Source organism: Charadrius vociferus, unplaced genomic scaffold (genome assembly GCF_000708025.1).
Source record: "Charadrius vociferus isolate BGI_N301 unplaced genomic scaffold, ASM70802v2 scaffold529, whole genome shotgun sequence".
NCBI classification, from domain to species: domain Eukaryota; kingdom Metazoa; phylum Chordata; class Aves; order Charadriiformes; family Charadriidae; genus Charadrius; species Charadrius vociferus.
Genome location: NW_009650172.1, coordinates 2,153,094 through 2,175,628, shown reverse-complemented (window position 1 = coordinate 2,175,628; position 22,535 = coordinate 2,153,094). Strand labels below are relative to the sequence as shown.

Here is a 22,535-nt window from a genome sequence, read left to right as displayed (position 1 = left end):
ACTTTGGCATTGATGGGACCCAAAGTTGGTTTCTAAACAAACAGTCAGATATGATGAGATCTTCCTCCACACTACTTTCCTTCTTTGGGAAGGCTTTTGCTGCCATGTGAAAACAGGATCAGTGCAATATTCACCAGCCATCTGGATCCTCTGCCCATTGCAGCACTCAGCAGAACAGACATTTATGGACACATGGTGGGATCTTGGACTTCAGGAATTCATTTTTCCTTAAAATATATTTACACAGGACAAATAGCACAGGGGAGAAGGGCAAAATCAGCCAGTGAAAGAAAAAACCTCATCATTAGAAAGATCTTCCATGGCTTTTAAGACCCAAATGCTTTTGGCCCTACTGTTGCCCAGCAGTCACTGATTGCCGAGGGACCCACTGCTGCTTCTGCACCACCAGGTCCCTTGTGAGCTGGGCTTGCCCCCTCCCATCACCTGGGGGAACACATCTCTCCATCGTTATAGCTCCAGGGAAAAACCTCAGCATGTTTTCTCTCCTAAAAAGAGGTGGAAATGGGAAAACCTCAGAAATTGTCCAAACACTGACCTGAAACATGGAGGAGCACCCAGGTCTCCAAATACTTCCAGGGCAGGTTGCACTTTGGGCATATCCTCTCCATCATTGTCGGTGGCAAAGGACTGCTCAGGGCTTCATGACCGTGATGAGGGGTTCATTTGGCACATGCAGCACCTGGATCCTGGGTAAGATGGATCCAAGCAGTGAGGAGATACCACCCCACTCCACAGGGTCATCCCCGGCCTCGCTGACGGCATCCCACAGCTCTTCAGAAGCACCTCGCTAAAAAACCTACTGCTCCACAATTTACATATCAGGGCACTGCAGGAAACAACCCACTCTTTAACACACAATCCACCTAGAAGCGGTAAAAAGCAGTAATTACAAACCGGTCTCTACCGGAGAGATGACAAACCCACCAAACAAAATCATGTTTTCCCTGCTGCACCTCGCTGCCTCCGAGCCAACTGGCACAAAGACACTGCTTTTTTATTCCTGTACAAATGATGCTTTAAAGCCTTCCCTCTCTGCCTCCCTGCCAAGCGGAGGAGGAATCCCACGTGTCGGCTCAGTAGTATTTCCGAGGCGGGCTGTTCTCAGCCCAGCGCCTCTCAAAGCCCGCAAACCTGGTGCTCGTATGAATTTTCTCTCACCTTCGAGAGACGCTGACAACGGGGGCCGGAGCGATGCCCCAGTTACATAGCTGCCACCTCTGAAGGGAGCCGGCACGTTCGCAGGGAGCAGCCGAAGCTTATTAAATCAGAAAAGTAACACCTACGGAGTGTCGCGGCGCTTTCTGCTCCCTCCTGGCTCACTCAGCGCGGCGCTGCGCTCGCAGCCTTGCTGCACCGTGTAAACCGGCTGGTTGGGGACGAGCTCCATCTCAGCTCATTACAAGGTACTCATTATGCACCAGCATCTGCTTTATCATCCTCCCCTCTCATTTTCCCTTGTCTACCAGCTCTGCTGTGTCCTTGGCCCCTTTCTCCGTCTTGCGTCCCTGCCTGCTTAAATTTCAGGACAGGTTTTCCAGGCAAGTTGAAAAAGTTTTTGGAGAGTAAATCTGGGGCTAGCTAGCCCAGGGTGGGGAGATCCCTCTTGCCCTCGGCAGGTCCATGGCCCAGTAACCTCTGGGACACTGCAGAGAAGGCATTTCACAGGTAGAGGGCGTTTAGGTGACAGTGGCCACCACACTGCTGGTAGGCAGGAACATAAATGAGGCTGGAAAGGATTTCCTGCACCATTGAATTCGCAGTTATTCCAGTTTCAGCTCAGCTTTCCTAATGGTGGTTGACCAGGATTGTGCATAACATTTTTGGTATCACCAAAGGTTTCTGCCAGCTGAAGCTCTCTTGCTGTGACCCTTTTTCACCTCCTGTTTACCTTTTTTTCTCTCCTTTCTTTGATGACTGTAGCACATTGTCCGATTGGTGGCAAGCATCTGTGAGGCGATCAGCAAGCGTACCCAGATCTTCATCTGCTTTTTCCAGCACTAGGTGGTCTTGCAGTCAGCCCCTCAATCATGATGCTGAACCACTGCCTTTCATCCTGTCTTTCTACCCCCCAAATCTGAATTCTTTCAATTCTTCAAGTGAATTAACAGTGGTTGAAAGATAAATCCTTCAGAGAAACTATATATGTACCTTTCCTTCCACTCAGTTGTGCTTTGCAGTACAACTCGTTATCTTCTCTTTAGATGTCTCACTTTGACAACTCTTCTTTTATAGTCTTCATTTTAGCTAATGAGCATCCCCACAAAATCAAATTTTTTTTTGAAGCTCATTTACATTAAACCTACCACACCTCCCTCACTTAGAAACACAAGCATCTTCAGGAGAAAAACAGACAAACAAAACAAGTCACAGCAGTCTGTCATGATCTATCTTTGGGAAAACACAGAGGGTTTTTTCTCTTGTTTGCAGACAGATTGCATGAGTTTGGTTATTCCTCTCTGGCCTGGAGATAGGCTATTTGCTCTTCCTGGCACACAGCACTACCTGATGCAGTAGTGTTACCACAAAGTATTTCCTGGCCTGGGAAGTAGTTGGTTTCTCTTACTTGAGGGCATCCATTTCTGAGTTTTGCCTCTGCTCAGTGTATATAAATTCTCCCTTGCTGTGCCCTGATTCCCTTTACTGTTAATATCACTCCCCCCCCACCCCTCCCCGCAACGTTGCATCAGTCTCCTGTGAAGCCCCAGGCACATTATTCAGCAGTTTTCAGGATCTCTCTTGACCCTTTCTAATCTACCTTCCATTGTTTCTGCACAGCAGCCTCCTGTCTCTGTCAACAGTTGAAGAGCTTCTTGCTATTGAAGGGATTATCCACTGGTCCCCCAGCCCAGGACAAGGAAGCTTTCTTTCCTACCCACCTGCTTGGAGACCAGCCCAGCAGCCAGGAGGAGGAAGGCTTTGACAGAGTTTCTCCTCCTACTTGTAGTATTAAAAGCAAGTGAGTGCCTTTTCCCCCATCCCTTCCATCCAGAGGGGATGCAGGCAGTGAGTAGTGCAGCAAACTGCCTGCCTCATCCCTTCCTAAATCCCAGCCATGCCTCCTGCCCCGGCCCAGCTCTCCCAGCAAAACCCTCCCTGCCTTCCCAGCACACCTTTATAGCTCCTGCTAATCTCCCAGTTCCTCCCAATCTGGCCCAGCTTTGCAGCTAATAGGGGTGGGGTGAGGTTAACCCTTTCTCCACCAACCTCCAGACACAGAGTTTTACACCCCAACCGTGTAGCACACGTGTGGTCCTCTGTGTGGCATCAGGTGACACTGGGAACACCAAGGATGAAAAGCCTGTCCTGGAAAGCCATCCTTGTGCCCCGTGGAGGCAGGTAGTGCCACTGTCGTCAAGTCCTAGCTAATTACAGGACCTAGCAGGCTGGGCTCAGAGCATGTTCTGCAAAGCTACACATCTGGGCTTTGCTTCTCTTAAGCCTGAAGATGCCTTTCCGAATTAAATTTTCGGTCCCTTCAGGAAACACAACAGAAAGAGAGGGAGGTTGAAGTGGAGTTTCTTTGCCTTACTGCATCAAACCACAGGCTATTCCCTTCCTCTCTGACCTGGCGCACATTCATGGCGTCACAAAATCCTTTTAAAAAGGATGAGGGTTTGCAGCGCGGGCATGGCACTGTGTTACTGGAAATACTGAGCTCTGGGATCCATGGAAGGGTCATGATGGTCTCGGTGGGGTCACCTGCTGACTGTAGAAGAGGGGAGCCCTCTGAGAGCCAAGAGACCAGGCAGTGGCCTGTCCCTCTATCTGGGCTTCTTGTGTAGCACCGATCCCATGGAAATCTTTCTGTGCCTCAGTTTTTTCAGAAAGGGAGGTTGCAGCCCTTGCTGTGCAGATTACTGTAAAAGACGATCTGGGAGTCACTGGGACAGTGTTCAGGCTCTCTTAGTGCTTTTTTGGATAATCAGCAAACGTACTAAAAAGATGGCATATGGTCTGTGAGGGGTGTGTAGATTTCTCTTACACCAGAGCGAAAAAACTTCTTCAAATGAAACCTAAGAGCTGATCACACTGCGGTCATGTCACTGTGTCAGGATCCTGTCAAAATTTGTTGCAGTGTAGATAGAGATATTTGACATCTTGCTGAATCCTGCCAGATGTCTAACGAGGTCTGAGAGAGGGTTGTCAGAGCCTAAAACTTGCTTATGAGTCCCTGGGAATATACGGCTCGGCTCGTGGCTGCCAGGTTTGCAGCTATAACCCATCTCCCATGAGGGATGTCAGTGGTTGGCCTGGGGCAAACTGGCCACAGAGGGGTTAACTGAGATTTCCCTTTGAGCCTCAATGAGTGCAGTCCTAATAGGTGAGCTGTTTTCCTTTGGAAAGAACAATTAACAGCATCAGGGGTTGCCCTTTCATCTTTCCTGAGGATTACCACACTAAAGGGAATTGATAGTGAGGAAATAAAGGTCCTGACATTTCTTTCTCCAAAGAACTGCTCTTTGTGCTCATCTTTGATTTTTTGGGGGGATGATGACTTATTTTTAAATAACACACAGGTGCACACTTGTGCAAGCATGCACGCATGCGGTGCTCACTTTGAACATATCAATTGCTGCCCATTTAGAAAGATCAATGCTTTATCTAAAAGGCCTTATGAGGTTAGATAGTTTCCAAGTATCTCCCCAGATATCACCCAGCCAAAAAGTACATCAGCAGCTAAGCATACAAACAAATCACTATAAATCAGCTGCTTCCTTAGAGGAAGAAAGTTTTCTCAAGTCTTTGCCATGTCTCTTCTTACTTCTCAGCTGAACCAGGACTCCGGCTTATGATGGCTGTTGACAAACAGACACACTTCAGCACACAAATGGGAAAGAAAGTCACAACAGCCTTTAGCTGGTCTTTCCCCATGTTTATTAGATTGAAATTAGAAATGCTGATGACCACTGTTACCAGGGTTAAAAACCCTGAAAAACATGGAGTATGGAAACCACCTCTGTGGCAAGTAAACAGCCATGGGGTCCTCCGTCCCCCTTTGCGAGACCCTGTGGGCAGGACAGTGCTGGTGTCCCACAGCATTGCAAAATGGGGGGTAGAAGGGCCCCCCACGGGCTGCTCACCCCCATCCCATCCCCTGCCAGACCCCATGGCACAGACTAACCTGCCTGTGTCACCCTTGCCAGTGTGAGCATGGAGGAGAGGGGCTGGAGGTGGCAAGGATGAAAATGAAATATGGATAGAACGGGCTGACTGGTAGAGCCCCTCTCTCTCTCAAAGAAAAAAAAAAAAAGAAAGGAAAAAACCCACCAAACCAAACCAAACCAAACCATAAAGCCCTCCCTGAACCTAAGTTAGTGGATGACTTATTCAGAAAACTTCCTGGAAATCTCAGTTATTGTCTAACCAGTAATTGTGGTCCATTTGGAGCTGGCACTTGGCTGTGAAAGGTACCTTCAGAAAGGTTTTAATCCTGCTTGTGGGGTTGTGCCTCCTTGCTGTGGCTTCCCAATCATAGCCCTTCTGCAGCTCTGTGGAGGAAAGGCAGCAAGAGGTCCTTATACTTTAATAGCAATAATATTCAGCACTTAGGCAGGTGTTAGAGGGCTCAGTTAAGCTCTTAAGCGTAAACGTCTCCTGCCTGTGACGAGTGTCAGCGAGCATGGGGCTTTTGGGTTCCCTCCTGCACCACAATTGCTCCTGAGCTCACTCACAGCTGCCAGGCATGTGTCGTGTGGTGGCCTTCACCTCTTCCCCTTCCCAGCCCACTCTGTCTCCAGGCTGGAGGGGACATCAGCTGAGATCACCCTTCAACAGGACTGGGACCGCAGCTTTGCACAGAACCTCTCCATGTCCAGCGCTGAGTTGAGTTAGTCTGCGGGGCGATGGGTGTGAATAACCTGCGGCAGGTAAAGACTCATAGTAAATTCACCCCTCTCTGTAGCAAGGAGGATGGCAGTGAGCACGTGGACCCATGGGCGCTGTGGTTTAGCAGCATGCTGGTGAGCATCACCTCTGGGACTGTGCCCAGGAGCTGGGAAATGAATTATATTCATTCCACCGCCACGGGGTCTGGGCTGGGAGATGCTGCTGAAATCCCATCATGGGACAAGCACATGGCTACAGGATCCCCCGTATCCCCGCTGAGGAGCACCAAGCCACAGCAACCCTATCGTTACCTGCAGGGCTCAGGCATTGGCAGTTTTATCGTCCCTCCTGTGGTGATGCTGCTTGGGAGCATGAGGGGTTGCTGGTACCAGTTATCCCTGTGACCCTGCTGTGGGGTGAAGATGGGGGTGGCACCCCACCGCTGCTCATCTCGGGGTTTAGCTCAAGCCCACCTGTGGTGGTGGTGGTTTCCCTCCAATGCAGTGGCTTTGCAGAGCAACGCAGCGGGTGGTTTGTAACGCCGTGCTGATGGGAAAAGGGACATGGCACCTGCCCTGCTGCCACAGCCGTGGGCCTCTGTCACTGCCCTCCTGGTGTTACTGGAAAGAGCTGGACCAGCCCTGAAACACTTTTGCTTTCATTATGTTGGTTTACTTTTGTCTTTTATTTGTTTTGTTTGGAAAGTTGTCCCAACCCACTCTGCAGCCAACAGCGGCTGGAGTCTGTGAAAGTGAATCAGCCACGCTGGAACCACCCGTTTCCATCCCAGAGCACGGCTGCACTGGTCTAACTGGGTTGTGAGGCCATCCACCCACCCAGGACTGGGTGCACTCCTGCATCTACAGACCGCTCTGGCAGTGCCAGCTCATTGCAAAGGAGATCTAGGTCCATAATGACTCCAATCACTGCAGCACTTCCCCAGGGCTTGGCTGCCAGGGCAGAGGATATTCTTGCTCTGTTTTTTTTTTTTTGTGTGTGTGTGCTTTTGTTAAACTGGATGTGCAATGAGCTGAGTGAGGGCTCAGCAGCGTGCACAGGGGTGATGGGCAGGGAGGAGGGGAGAGGGGGCGGGAGGGCAGTAGCCCCCGGAAAACGGTGCCATCGCTCCAAACCCTATGGATCACTTTGCAGTGACACTTATAGATGAGGAGCATTTTCTTTAACAAATATGAATCTAATGGATTAGGTCTGATCTAATTATGCATTCTGCATTAAGCCGATGCTCCCACTGTCTGTGGCTGCTAGCATAATTAAACTTAATGTACTTTTAATGATGTCTTCTTAACTCATGCATTCACATATGATTAGAATCAAACAGGACGAGCTGTCACGAGTCCAGGAGAGCTCTTTCGGTAGCTCCTGACGGGACTCATGTTGAAATATTAATAATGCAGATTTCAAGGTTAGCAACATTGGTTTTGAAATGAGAAAAGCTTGTCACACAGTTTGAGCTAATCTGAGGCAACAAAACGGCTCCCCTTTCAAGTTCAGCCTCTTCCCATCTTGCACGTGTGCTCCTGGGAGCAGGGGAGTTTACGTTTTACTTGGTAAAGATGTCGGTAAGTAGGTAAACTGCAGTCTGGGCAGCAGCCATCAAAGAAGCTGGGACAATAACTCTGTGGGCACCTTTTGGAGGAGTGCTGGTGCTCTGTCCTGGCATGCTCAGTCTTTGTTCCTCTTCCCCTTTCCTGCTGCTTTTCTGAAAATTGGGAGCAGTTTGTTCTAGGGTCTGGCAATCAGATGGCAAACTCTGCTTTTGTCTCTGCTCCTATTTGGTCAAGCGAAATCAGGCTGCGTTCCCTCTCCCAGCCTCTGTCGGCTGCGTTCATAACCTCCTCAGCACAGGGAATATGCTCCTTTGAGCTGTGCCACCACCTTCTGCAGTGGGGCCTGAGGGATCTTTGGCATTGATGCCCTGGCTCCAGTGTCCTACAGAAAGCAGGTAACAATACTGCAAGGAAATATGAGTTTTTTTCCCCCTCTTTCTGTTTTTGTGGGTTTTTTTCCTTTATTAGCCCATGGCCTGGCAGACAGGTTGTCTTTTGGGTTCCTGAGAGCAAGTTGTGAAATCGTCTGAAATCCTTCTGATGGGAAAGCATTGATTTATTACACTGTAATACTGATGCGAACAACACCATGTACCTTTCATCTAAAAAGTCAGGACTTATAGAACACGACATGCCATTAATTTTGATGCCAGCTCAAACAGAGGAGGAATTACTGCCAAAGGGATCCAGAGAGCATGTTAAACCAGCACTGCAGAGTAATGAACATACTTTGTGGCTGTTACATTATACCGTATTGATCCTTAGGAACGAAAAGGTACCTTGATAGCTAATTTGGGCTGTCAAAGGCATCTCTGTGTATGCATGTGTGTGCGTGCTATATAATTAGTGCATGACAAAGGGATGTGCAAAAATTGGCTAATTACATTTCTTAATACCCCTTCTGGGAGTGAGGATTATTGTGTTTCACTGCTCTGGAGACAGCTCTCCCCTTGCACATATTTGGCAGGCGAGTTCACTCGGGTACCAGCTCGGTGGAGATGATGCCCAGTGCCATGCGTTTCTCCATCCCCGAGCCCGGCGTACCTCCTGGCAGCCAGAGAGCGATGCCTCCATGGGATAAGTGCACACCAGCAAAAGGGAGGTTAGTCTAAGTGCTCTGGGAACAGCCAGATAACTTAGCACTTTGCAAGACCGTGGCTTCATGTAACACCCCATTTGCAGAAAGGCTCCTCGCTGCCTGAGTACGGTGTGATGGGTTATGGGATCACTTCTGCCCTTTGCAGGGCTAAATTCACATCTCTGACCACATCCCAAGGGGATGTGAGTTCATTTGCTTTCTAAAGCTATATGGTGATATAGACTTCTCTGCAATAAGACAACCACCATGTACATACCCAGAGCCTGTTCCAGGTCCTGGAGAGGAGTAGCCGGCAGTGCTGATGGTAGGACTGATACACAGATGAAGGAGAGATGGGGATGGACAGAAGAAAAATGGGAGGTGATGCTGCAGCGCAGGGCTGAGTGGAGAATCCCAGAGTGGGAACAGCCAGGATTTTGACAGAAAGATCAGTCTTGAGCTACCCCTCCATGCCTCAGAGAACCTCTTACAGGTCCTTGCACACTAAATTCACCCCTCTGATACACTCAGACCATCAGGACCAAGTGCCTGGAAAAGAACAGAGCAGCTGGCAGGGGTGTCATCGTCATAATGTAGCTGGAGCAACATGGAGCCCAAGCAGTTTTGTCTGGCATCTTTTGAGCTGGGGTTTGCATGTGGATTTTGCCCCAAAAGCCCTGCCCTCCTGCAGGCTGGTGGGCAGCTATGCACGGCACAGTGACATCCCTGTATGCCTGTTAATTAATTAACTGGGTAGCAGAGATGCAAGCATGGGAGCTTCAGCCAGCAGTGGGCTTCTATGACACAAAGCCAGCACTGGTGGCTGACAAATTGATTTGTGCCCATAGGTAACATGAAGGCAGCTGGGGAATCTGTGTTTAAGAGAAATCAGCAGCTACAAAAACTATCAGAGAACAGGTCACACGGGTCTCTTAAAGGTATTTGTGGTGAATCTGTTACCTTTGTTGGTGGGAAGGGCTTGAACTCCTCCAGTCTCCAAGGCAGTGCTTCAGAACAACCTCCACTAGCTAAGCCCCAATCTGTGCTGTTATTTCTCATGCCATGGCAGTGAGGAGTACCAGCAGTTTCCCGAGGCTTTCCACACACCACTGTGATGGGTCATCTCAGCTCTGACATGTGCCTCGATGGTGAACTGACATGTTAGTTAGAAACGTGCACAAAAATATTCTCTTGGGGACCCAGAGCCATGTGTGAGATGGGTGACTGACTGTGTCATTAAAAACTCCGCACGAACCTGTGTTCACAGTGAAAACTTCCCCATGCGTCCCAAAACTTTTGATGGAGGTATACAGCTGAGTTGCTGGAGCTGAGCAGGTTAATGGTTAGTAACCACTGGGTTACAGCAAACATTGATGCGCCCCTGCCCTGTCCCTTCATTGAGCTTAAATGAGCAAGTTCTCCTTGCATTTGACGACAGGTAGGCACATGGACAAATGAGTCCAGCCAAATCTTTTTGGAGGATCCCAGCTTTGTGTCCTGATGCCAGGGTTATCATCCCATAGCAAAGGGACGGACTGGGTGATGCATCTGTTCCCCACCTGCCCCATTTCAAGGTTAGGTGTTTTTTTGCTTCAACAACTGCTGAAGATGGTTTTGGATCCTTGCTGAAGACTTGCTTGCAAGGAATATTTGCTTTTGCCACTAGGAAGGAATTTTGTCCTGTTTATGCCAAGATAAAAGGAACATTTCTTGTCCATTTCTGCAACCTCACTGGGAACCAGGAGTGAACCACTGAGCAAGAGGAGAGTTTTGAGACAGGATCCAAGCCCACAGTACAGTACTGAATGCCTAAGCAATTGTGGAAGACCAAAATGGGCTGATCCAGTATAGCCCACCCATGGGAAACCTCTCCTTGAGGCCCCAGTGACTGGGAGTCTCTTGTGCTTTGAAGCCTGAGGGTTCACAGCCCCTTTCAAAACTTATTAATTCTGCCTCTTGCTGACTCTATCTTTAAAATTTACCAGCAGGTAAAAAAGCCCCTTGTTAATGTTGGAGACCTTGAATCTGTAACCATGGCGCTGTGGGGTGAGCTGGGGCGCCTGGTCCAAGGCACTTTTGTGGCTCAGCTTCCCAAGCTGATAAATGGTAATGATGATATGGGGAAGGGAAGTCCTTCCAGATCTGTGGCACCAAGCACTACGTAAAAGCATGATGTTAATGATTACAGTTAACTTCAGCAGCTGTCAGCATCTGCATAAACATCCAAGGCCCTTTAAATCCTACTCTCTTTCGCCCTCCAACAGACTTTTGGATGAGGAATTTACCAGGATAACTGTGTGAAAACTGAGTGAGAAAAGTCTTATGCGTCCAAGCTTCTGAAACAGCGTGGGACCTCCTAGGAAAGCTGATCCTGGTGGGGATTTTTGGACCAGTGCTGGTTCTGAATTAACTCTGAGCTGACCATGTCTTCTCTCTCTGTAAAAACAAGCTAAAATCCTCTAATAGCCCTCCTCAAGGAATAACCCCACAAAACTCCAAAAGAAGCAAAATCATTAACTTTGAACCCAGTGAACGTTTAGTTTCCTGACTCTGGGGTAAATATTAGATAGATTCCCAATTTCAACCTGAAGCAGTTTATTCGGCTGCTGTTCACAACTCAGACACAGCAATAATCAAGGAAATCTCGTTTGATTCAGGTTGGGTAATATTGCCTGAGGGGTAACATCATTTTCATTTCCACACATCCAGCACTGGCACAAAACGGCATGGACAGGTATGAAAAATGGATCATGGATCCTTGGTGCTAAAATTCCAGCTGATAGTTTCATTCTTGTGTAAATAATAATTACCAATAAAAATTTTGCTTGAAAAAAAGATAATGTGAAAAGAAAAACACCGCTGCATTTGATAAACCAAAATCCTTTGCAGTACTGCCAAAAAAAAAAAAAAAAAGAAAAAACAGAAGAGAGTTAAAACAAATATAGCTGTTAAATAAAAGATCCAGGTACCAAAGAGCAAAATTTAATGAAAGCCAAAACTGTTAAATATGGATTCCTGTTGAGAAAAAATGTCAATGTCTTTAAGAGTTTTACCATTACTCTATTTTTAAGAAAAGTGTAGTAAAAATACATATTACAAGTTAACATTTTCCACGCTTTTGTCCTATTCATCCTTTTTTTTTTTTTTTTTTTTTTTTTTAACCCCTCCACTGATCAAAAGTCTTTGAAAACTGCATCTCACATCTTCACGTCACAGGCGGCCAGTCCTAGCACGGACGTGCTGCTTCTCACGAGACTGTCTCACTGCCCCGTCGGGCTCCGCGCGACCTGCTGCCACGTAGTCCTGTCTTTGGAGGAGGACGGGGCACCGATGGATCTCGGCAGCCTGCTCCCACCGCAGCGCCCAGCGGTGCACTGCTGTGGCAAGGTCCGAGACGCGGCAAGAGCTGGGTGAGGAGATGTATCCGAGGGCTCTGGGCATGGAAACAGGCTAGCTTGTGGGATGCCTCCACTGTGCTAACACTTACACAGAACTAAAGTTAAAATTAAAGAAAAAGAGGATTAAAAATAATGATAACCAACACAAAGTGACCTGAAGAGGTGTTCGGAGCGGCTGATAACAAGAGTTCGTGTTCAGTGGTGAGAGATGAAGATCACAAGGGTTTCCAGTGGTGGAAAGAGAAAAACGTATTGGCACAAGACATGCTGTGCCCCAGCTTAGGACCTTGCTGGTCTTCAACATGTTGCGTGACAAGTGGGTAAATGGAACAGATAATTCAGACCAGGCTGGTGTTAAAGGTGGTAAATGTATTGCTCTTCACATTCGTACACTAACAGAAACTGGTGTTCAGCCAGCTTCCAGCTATTCTTATGGATGGCTGGATAGACAGATCCTCCTCATAGACCTGTGCCAGTCATTTGCCTGTATTACTTTCTCTTCATCTTCCTCCCTTCTTTTCTTGCTCCTCTCTTGCTACGTTGCAGGAAAAAAAAAAAAAAAAAAAAAGAGGAAAAGCAGCTCAGAACGCTCCAATAGCAGCTCAGTCCCCGGAAAGATATTTGCTGGGTCCTGTGAGAAGCTTTGAACCTTATTTGCCGTGAGTGATGGATCCGTGAGATGGGACAAGGCTAAGTGGGTTCACTGTGGTTCCTGCCCCACAGATCTTCTCTCTCTCCAGATGGTCCCCTGGGAATCCTTCACTTCTGGGGAAATGTCCCAGGCCCACCAGGGTGCAAAGCATTTCTCTGTCCATGCCAGTGACTCACAGAATGAATCTTTTCTGCAGTTCTGGAAAACCATCCTTGCCCCTTTGATCTCCATGCCTGTGGCTGGACTCCCAGCTGCCTGTCTGGCAGTGCGGGTTCCTGCAATATCAAGTTTGGGGTGAGCAACCTGCTCTCCTGGCTTGTGGATGCTTCCCTCTCCCTAAGGATACGTGAGTGGGAGTCTGCTACTTTTGGCTTTGTACCCAAACAGGCCACAACATGATGGGAAGGCTGAGTTTGACCAGCCCTGATGCTGTTGAATGTCATGGATGCTCAAATGCAGCTCTTGTAGGGTGTCCTCCTTGTTTTGCTTCAGCAGTTCCTTCCAGGAAGCTCTTCTGTCCAACTATCTACAAAACGTCCCTCTTAATTAGAAAAATGGCCGTAAAGGGATTTCAGAGCAAAAAGGCAGGGTTTTTCCCATTGCAGCCCCATGACTTCTAGCATGTTTTACTGGTTAGTAGGCAGCCATCTAGAACTGGATGTCTTGAGATGGTCTATTCCCGGCTCAAGGTGGTTCCCTTATGTGACCACCAAAAAGGGAGCACACACAGAAGCTAAGCAATGAAGAAATGGTTCACAATTGCTTATTAGCCCCCAATAACCTCGGCAGGAGAGTCGCATATGAGGGGAATGCGGTATTTACTTTCTCTCTTCCATAAACAGCAGCCGACCATGATCTTAGACCAACCATCTGCTCCTGTCTGCCACACGTGACACTCTGCTCCAGGCCCACGGTTCTTCTCTTGAACCGCTACTCATCATCTCTGGAACAATTATCACTTTGTCCTCAGGTTACCTGGGGTTTCCAAACTCACTCAGGACTCTTCCCCTGTAAAACAGCCTCGTGCTTTTCTTCAGGATCTTTCTCGCATCAAGTCCTTCCTGTTGCAGGGAGAGCCATTCGCAGCTCTGTCTGCCTCATTGCAGTAACTCCACAGCCCGAGTTCACAATAGAACAACGGAAGGCAGAATCACGATGGACAAAAGGCGTCAATGCTGACGCCCTGCAGGGAGTTCAGCTTGCCATTCATCGGATGTTCTTTTTTGCTGTTAGTAGCTCAGACATTATGGTTTGCATCCCAAACTAAACCAGATTAAAGGACTGAGCAGGGAAGGGGGAAAGGGCTGATGTTACCCTGACACCACAGGAATTAGTAAGAAAAAATATATATATTGCACACACTAAGACTTATTAACAACCAAGTTAAAACAAAATGGCATAGTCCTCATCAGCGTTCCAGTGGTTCTTTGATCAGGGACGGTTCACGAGTCTGTTAAATCCCATTACACTCTCCTTATTGCAGTACAGACCTGTTTCTGTTCTCCTGCCGGTGGATCTGTTCGCAAATAAAAAGGGAAATAGATTTGATTTCCTTGAGAAGATCCATCCAATTGTCCCTTCTGTCATCGTCGTTTGTCTTGTTGGTGTTGGGTTTGTTTTTGGCTCTGGAGGGGGTGGAGTTGGGCTGCCCCTGCTCTCACCCAGGCAATGGGTCACAAGGCCAATTATAATCCCGTAGCTCCCAGGGACATGCCGGTGCTGTGGCTCATGCACGGGATCGTCTGCATGGATTTGGGGAAATCGTGGCTGACCACACGTCCATTTTCTCCACTGCCTCCTGCTGCAGCCGGCCTGGGAAGGGTTGATGTCCGTATGGCTTCGTTGATTGATTGCTGTGGGATTAAACAAAAACCCTTTTTAGGAAAGACGGGGGGGTCTCCCCCTGTCCTTAGCAGTGTTAGAGAAATTACAATATAAACCAGCGTTGTCTTTCTGTCACTGTTCTCTCCCTCCTCGTCTCCATTCAGAATCTCACTCTCTGCCTGTCCCTACTGCATCTGCTCCGTTAATTCGCACCCCTTCTACATTCAAAATTGAATGTTTCAGCAGTATTTTGGGGTATAAAGCATATGTGCCATATGCAAAAACTATTCAAACTCTACAACATAAGAACAGTCATCCTGGGTCTGAGCAGAGGTATTATACACACTTCCCCCATAGATATGCTGTTGCTACTCCAGTACTGTTATGCACGGTGGACTCTGACTCACTGCAAGCATATGTTTAACTTTCCTCATGTGAGAAGTTGAGCATGTGCCTATGTTTTTGTCTACAGCGACGACTGAGGCAATCAGGAAAGGCAAACCTAATTCAGGAAACCAAATCTCATCTTCCTGTTCCAGATACCATCCAAAACATTTGCTTTCAGAGGTCTGAGGAAACCACCTGTTTAGAACAATTAAACTAAAAGATGAAGTCAATGTGGTTTCTTTACGTTTAGGCTATCTCTAAGGGCATCATCATCCTTCCTGGACTGGGACATCCAGGTGAAGAATTATCCGGAACAGATAAACCTGGAATAGCTATTCAGAAACAACTTAGTGCCTTGCCAGGAGGGAGCAGCCTCCTGTGCTGCAGGGATCCGTAGGGACTTGCTGAGCAGAGGTTGGGTTTAGAGGGGAAGCGCCTCATTTTTCTGGGCGCTTGCCTGGGGTCTGCTGAATGGCTTTGTGGGGCAGCCACTGCTGGTGGGAGCCAGCCAAAGGGACAAGCTTAAACCAGATGTTAACACTGGGAGCGACGATTCCTTCCCACAGTGGCTGGTTGTAGCATGGCAAGAGCACCGCAGGCTAACCCTGACATGAATTAGTGGGTCATTTCAAGTAACACAGGGAAGCCAACAGCAGGGCAGACTCTCCTTAAGACTAAAACTATGGAGCTATTGCATTCTCCTAGCTTTGCAGTGCAGCCAGCAATTATAATTTAATTTTTGTATATTCAGGGACATTAATTGCTCGCGTTATCTTACCCCTGTGCTCAATGTACCTCTCATTGCCTGTAGAATTTTCTGAACCTCAATGGGAAAAGGGCTGTTGCACATTTGCAGTGAATTAGACACGTTATTATTGCTGACAAAACATTAAGCATGTTGTGAAATGGTGACATAAAATCCAAAGAAATGATTCCTTATTTTCTTTTAGATTCTGGGTAAGTTTCAGTCCTCAGGGAAGTGAAAAATCTCTCTAAATTTCATGAAACTCACTGCATACTTCATATACTCATGCCGACTTCCACGCTCTTGGGAGAGGTCAAGATGAGGAAGAAAAGGGATGTATTACTCTTACAGCACAAATCCCACTGCACCTTTGCACACAATAGTATCTGTATAAGGGATCACTTCGACTAGTCATCTGAGTCAAGATGTACTTGTTCCCACAGTTGCTGCATTAAATGTGTATCCCCAAGGCTCTCAAATCTAATTCAGTCTTGACATGACACTCCGAAATTTAGGCACACCAGAGTTTAGGGCTGAAACAAATCTCTTGGGTCGTAAGAAGTACGCTTCTGCAAGACCATGACAGGGTGGAGAAAAAACCCCAAAACATTACAGGAGACATTAGAGGCCAATTTCTCTCTAAGATGACCCATAATTCTGATTTTGGAGACCCACATCATCCGTTCCAGGGCAACAACACTCTCAGCATATATCACTGTTGCCAGGCTGCAAACGGTGCCGGCAGGGTGCCAGCAAAGGGAACAACAGGATCTGATTCATTACCGCCCAGCCCCGGTTTTATCTTGCTGACAACTGCTTGAATTTGGGGATTTTCTTCATATGGCAGTAACGGCTGCATCAAACCAACCCCAGCACACTTCACCCATGCTGCACACACACTGCCATAGTCTGCTTTCATTAATTTTAAGGAATGGCAATGTGCTCCTGTTACGGTTTGTGCTCTGATTTTGCTCTATTTTGAACTAGCATGATGCCACATGTCTGATCTTGCATCAGCTCCCCACTTGACCCTCTTTTAGCTTCCTCTGATGCTCCTATTCCTTTCTAGCAAGTCAAGTGACATGGTCACTTCGTTATCCCTATGTCTTGGCTTTCCACCCATGGTCTGGGCTGCATCCGTCTCTGAAGGCAGCTTTGGAGCCGGGGTAGGATCAGAGAGAAGGTGTGAAAGGCCGGGGAATGGGTTGCCACCTTCATCCGCTTTGATTCACTTCTGGACTTGTAACAAAACTCGATTAAGGCAACCAGCATGGCTAGTCCGAGCCCACCGATGAGGATATAGAAAACCCCCGCCACATTGCTGAGACTCAGCGCGCTTGTCTTGTCCTAGAAGAGAAAGGAGAAGGGAGGGAGAGGAGGGCATGTGGGAAGGAGAACAACAAAATTAATATGAGATTGTTCCGGGAGGGATGCTCCACAATATAGCAATGTTGGCATTACATCATCTCCCTCTTTACATGAACAGGTGACATTTCTAAGAGCATTTTCAATTTTTAATTCAGTGTCTAGTAAATCTAATGTTTCCCTCACACAAACAAATAAACGTTCCTTCAGCAATGTGACTCTTTGTAAAGGTTTGGGATCTCCATTTTTCAATCAGCTAACTTAAATGCTTATTTTACCCAAAATGCCTAGTTTAAATTATTGATTAAAGGAGAAAAAAAAAAAGTTCTCCGCCTCTTTGACATTTGCTTGTCCCTGATGTCTCGCCTGAAATAACCTGTTCTCTTGGAAATGCTCATTCCTTCTTTCCTAGATTGTTTCCCCCGCAAATTCTGTTGCTGAGCAACACATCAAAATGGTTGGGGTTTTTTCCTTTTTTTTTTTTTTTCTCCTCTTCAATACTGAGGTTGAGGTGACACCTGGGCTGCCCTCAGAAACTCATTTGATTTCTGTGTAATAAGACAGTTATTTCATATGCAATCAAGACCCGTTGATGCATGTCTAAGCTAATTATTTGGTTAGCAATAAATAGGGCTATTAATGGACAGCAACTCACAGCCAGTAGCTACATTCCGATTTTACAATTGCCTAATGAATCGTCACGGCTCTCCGGGAAAGAGGTGAGTCTCAGAAAGACTCATTTCACTGCTAGGGAAACCGAGTCCCCACATCTAACCCCAATGTCACGCAGTGCAGCTCTCAAAACCTTCTCCTCCATGCTGACCAGGTGGAGTTGGGGTGTTGGGATAATCCGGATGGCAAGCAGGACCCAAAAGCTTGGTTCAGGTCTGTGTACCAGGCTCCTGTTCCTAGGACATGCTTTCTCTACAGCGCAACCAGCGAGAGGTCCCCTGCTCCGTGCTTGTTGCTGCTCTGCAATATCGACTTGACACCTGTTTGCGGGTACAGATTCCGCGGCAATCCCAACAGGTCAGCGCAAATCTGTTGGAGCGATCAGGGTCTGACCAGCATTGACAGCTCCGCTCCCTGGATGTGGGAGGAAATTTGCATACGGATCATCTGAGATGCAGCCACGCAGTTAAAGAATCATATTTATGCCTGTAGAAACGTCTGCAGTTGGAAACAAAGCCTCTGCACGGTTCTTGGTGTTCCCTGCTACTCCATGGACACGTGGACCGGTGGGTGGCACAGCTTGTTCCTTGCCCTTGTAGGACAGTTAATTCACTTGCTTTGCTTGGCAGGTTTTACAATAAGCAACTCACACTTTTCGGGAAGGGCAAGGATTCAGGAAGCAGAAAACTATATTGGAGCAATGTTGAAAGGGTCCAAATCCAAACACCAACATAAGTGCAGAAGGTTTTGATTCAAGAGCAGTCTGCCTGGCACCAGCACTGTCTTTCAGGCAAGGATGTTTTGCAAAAGAATTTTGTCTTTTGCGGTATTAGGGTTCGATGGCAAAAAAGTTCACCCACAAAGCATGAAAACATTTCAATTTTCAAAATTAAAAAACCCCTCCCGTTACACAAGTTAATTTATAAATATATATATAGGAAGAAAAGAAGGTTCCAGTCAAGAACACTAAAAGAATGGGTTTTTTTCGACTACTCCTTCATCTGGCCCCACTGCCCATGTGAGCCGCAAAACTTCTGCCCAGCTGGAGCTCTCGCCGCAGGCTCCAGTGCCACCAGGAGCATCTTTCCATGCTGAACCCTCTGCTGAAAGATGCTGAAGTTTGGTTAGCGGTCACCCTTGCAGAGTTTCAGTCAATGGAAAAAACTCCACAATTGAGCTCATTTGCCATGCTTCGCTGATTGACATCGCTGCCAAGAGATTCGCCGCTGTCACCGCGTGCGTTACACCGCTGCAGACATGATGGCTGCCGCTGGCGGACAGGTTTGGTTTCTTTCTCCCTTGTATAACCTTCATACGCCGGTCAGTTTGTAGTCTTGCCGATGCTTCCTGTGAGCTCTCTGTAATGAGAGATTTCTGCAAATATCCTCCTGATTTCTGCCGTTTCCATATTTGAAGGATTATCTATCTGGTCTTTTATAATCTGCCTTCATGCAATTTTTTCCCCAGGCTTGACTGTACCTTTGTTCAGTCATCTCTTCTCTGCAGATTACTGGGAATACTTTTAAGCACCAGCTGAAAAGTGTAGGGAGCTTTTTAGCGAAGATTTAGAAAAGCGGAGCAATTACTCAGTAAAAACTGGGTTACAACACATCAGGTACTTTGCCTCTTCAAATTCAGTCCGAAGGGGCTGCACCAGCTTCAGGGAGGGACAAAGACACTAGAGGTGGGCTGCCCTCCTTGACATCCTACTCTTTTAGCCTGGCTCCTTAATGAAAAGTGCCCGATTAGCACATGCTCTGCACTCAGAGGGAAGGAAGGGGACAGGGAAGGAGGTGGAGCAGCCTATTTGTCTGTCTTACTAATAATTTTCAGCCCACGCTTTCAGCTTTATTTGCTAGAAGGGTGGAAATCTCCAAGATATGAGGGACCGCTAAGCTTTGTGAAAAAAAAATGACACTGTAGAGAAGTGGAAACTTCTCATGGTTTCACTCAAATAAATGTACGGCGCAATCCATAATAGGCATCAGATACTCCACATGGGTCTCTGACTTCCAGCCACAGATTCTTAGGAAACCTGGCTTCCGTGGCTCTGTCGGGCATGGGAATAAACAAATTTCAAGTTTTATTTGCCACGATATTCTTGTATTTCCACCCCCGGTTTGGGGGTCACAGTCCTACAGGGCACCTGCTCATCCGCCTGCTATGGCAGAGCAGTCTGGCAGCCAGGAAAGGCTGAATTTCCATTTTCCTCCTGACACCAGCAGCATAACGACCAGTAAAAGCCTGAGTTTCACCTCTGCCACCACAACAAGGTTTCTCCCAAGGAGCGAAAGACACGGGCAGGGTCAGCAGCCACCGCTGTGGTGGCACGGCTGACGACATAGCCCACTATCACGAGCCAGGCGGAGAAGTGAAATTGCTCCTGGGGTGTCGCTTGACTTCTTGCTCATCCTCTCCTTTTTCTTCTCGTTTTTGTTTCCTTCCCTCTCCCAGCAGGACACACAGAGACTTTCTCTGGGCAGGAGCAGCATCTTATTGCTCCCATCGTCTGCAGCACGTGAAGGGCAGGAAACTCTACACGCCCCACCGAGGCTTTGCCTGCTGTTTCCATGTACGCTCCTGCCCTAATAACGCTCATAATAATAAGTCCCATATTATGCTAGCTGCTCGAGAGGACCCTCCCCTCCTCTCTGCTCGGGCTCTGTGACACCAGATGCTCTCCTGCGGAGCTGCCCATCACCGAACCAGCTTGTTAGTGGGAGTGTAAATGTCACTGCTCGTCTCCCGCAGTGGCAGAGCGCTGACGCGGGGGGGAAGATTGGCAGGTGAAAAGAGAAAGAAAAACCCATCTTTCCGAAAAGCCCGGCCTTGTTGCTGGAGCAACCAGGCACCTTCCCGTCTGTTCCTCTCAAACGTGGCACCATGTCCATCATCCTCTTTGTCATCATTTATCCTCCTGGGCTGAAAGGCATTAAGGCCAAATCTGCCCGGTTTCCCAGCAGGGCTGGTCCTTTCTTTTACTCTGCATGACCAGAGCCTGTTGGCAGCACAGGCTGATGGCACCTCGAGCTGTTGCAGTCTCCACAGAAGATGAACTGTCCTTAGAGCACGTGGTGGCTCCAGCAGTTGAGCTTTTACACCAAATGCCAGGCTGCTCTTATTCAGGCAAGACCTGAAGCTCAGCAATGAAGGACATAGTGCTGTCCATCAACTCAGAGTTGCTGTGGGTCTGTTAGAGGATGGGTATGAGCATATGGCTGCCCACCATGAAAAGACACCCTTGGTTTGAGAACCAGCTGATTCCCTGCAAAGGCAGGGCACGGTGGTAGCAGGATTTGTCCCCTATTTTAATTTTTTTTTAAACAAAAGTGCAATGCTTGCAACTGGAGAAGTGGGACATCCCTGTGGCCTTGATGAAGGTCCTTTAGGTGCATGAAGCTCTCTGGCTGCCCCTGCAAGCAGGTTGCACCTTGCCATCCTGGTCTGGAAAAAAGCTTCCTTTCTCCTATTGCCGTGCAAAAGCTCCAGGGAAGAGGAAAATCACATCCACCTGCCCTGACATTTAGTCTCCCCTTTGTCATTACCCTCCAACAATCCAGGACACCCCTTTCAAGCCCACAGCTCATTTCATAGCCTGCAAAAAAACCTGTCCATCCTGTGCTTATTCGTAAAATAGGGTCCTTCTAGTGAACTGCCTAGTTACAGTCTGTTTTTCCTCTGGACTTATTTCTGCTGTGGCAAGGCGAGGGGAAGTGCAGGAAGGCTGGGAGAGAGAAAGAAGGACTGGGAATTGGTGGATAGTTTCTAGCTATGTGAAGCGCTGGAAGTGTGTGCGCATGGAGAAACCTTGAGCCTGCGGGAAGGGGTGGTTGCCATGGGTTTACTGCAGGGAGAAGAGCAGCAGGGTCATTGTAGCCCAGTGCAGGACACTGCCTGGGATTTTCCACTGTCTGGCAATGGAGACAGGGATATGGTGGTCCTGGACCAACAGCCTCTGAGTGCAGCTGCCCAGAGCCTCCTGTGATGGGATAAGAGATCCAAATACTCAGCAAAAGAGAAATGTTTGCCTCTGGAGTTTTAGTTCAGATCCACTAATGTATCAACTTGTACTTTATAGGGATTTCTGTGGATAAAAACTAAGTGGGCAATGGAGAGGTAAACAATCAGATTGAAAATAGGATGCACAGAAGTCAGCTACAGGCATGGAACATCATCTGGGGCCAGTGAACACAAGCCTGGGAAACACCAGAGGTTTTACTTGGCTCTGGCTGGAAACCTTGGATGCAAACCTTACGTCCAGCTAGCCCCTCGCCTCTCTTCACTAGCATTCATTCATCCTTCTGAAAGTCCTCTAACTGCAAACTAAGCTGAACTTGACAATAGACAGAAATGGGAAGGTTTTGTATCGCCTCTGGGGAGAAAGGTATGACACGGCCTCCAGCCTCTCAAGCGTTGCTCCGAACCTTGGCTATTAGAGGAGAGCTGTGTGGTCCATCTCGTGCCCCCAAAGCGCAGGTGGGTTTTGTGCCCACCATGGGCAGGATGGGGGAAGCTGTGGCTGGTGCTCAGCCCTGCCTGGCCTGCAGCATCCCCAGCACCGAGGGCACCACCGGGAAAGGGGGAGGAACTGCTCCTGCAGCAGCTGGGCAGCTCGGCTTGTTTGCGGTAGGTGCAAAAGAGCCCAAGAAGCAAAAATAGATAAAAAAACAGGTAGGCAATGGGTGGGTGTGTTTGCCTGGCTGCATTCATGAGAACAAGCGAGCAATGCAATTGCTTAGTCTTTCTGTAGGTGGTCTGATGATGTTAACGTTGATTTCTCTTACGGTTGTTTCCTATTGCACTGCTGTCGCAGACACGGTGCGGATGCTGAGCAAGGAACAGAGACGTGACCCTTTTGTGTAACAGCCGAGACTCTTCACTGCGATCTTCCACTCCCGTGAAAAGCTTACACGGGTTCAAGGCTTGTGCCTTCTGATTTCACACACGGAGTTTCACACAGCTCTCATGACTTTAGGATCCAATCTCATTTATTCACATG

General features: G+C 47.9%; 1 protein-coding gene across 3 annotated transcripts in view; it reads right to left on the bottom strand.

Annotated features, from left to right (window-relative positions):
* Positions 1–13,883: 13,883 nt before the first annotated feature.
* GRIA1 (glutamate receptor, ionotropic, AMPA 1) overlaps positions 13,884–22,535 on the bottom strand; it is a 125,941-nt gene continuing 117,289 nt past the window's right edge. For 2 of the 3 annotated variants that reach the window (XM_009892608.1, XM_009892610.1), the window contains 2 exons: positions 16,712–16,846; positions 14,229–14,417 (listed from right to left, as the gene is read on the bottom strand). In XM_009892608.1, coding sequence (XP_009890910.1) covers positions 14,229–14,417; positions 16,712–16,846 — 324 coding nt within the window. Of the gene's footprint in view, positions 14,418–16,711; positions 16,847–22,535 lie in introns of all 3 variants that reach the window. The other variant, XM_009892609.1, reaches the window with a different exon arrangement.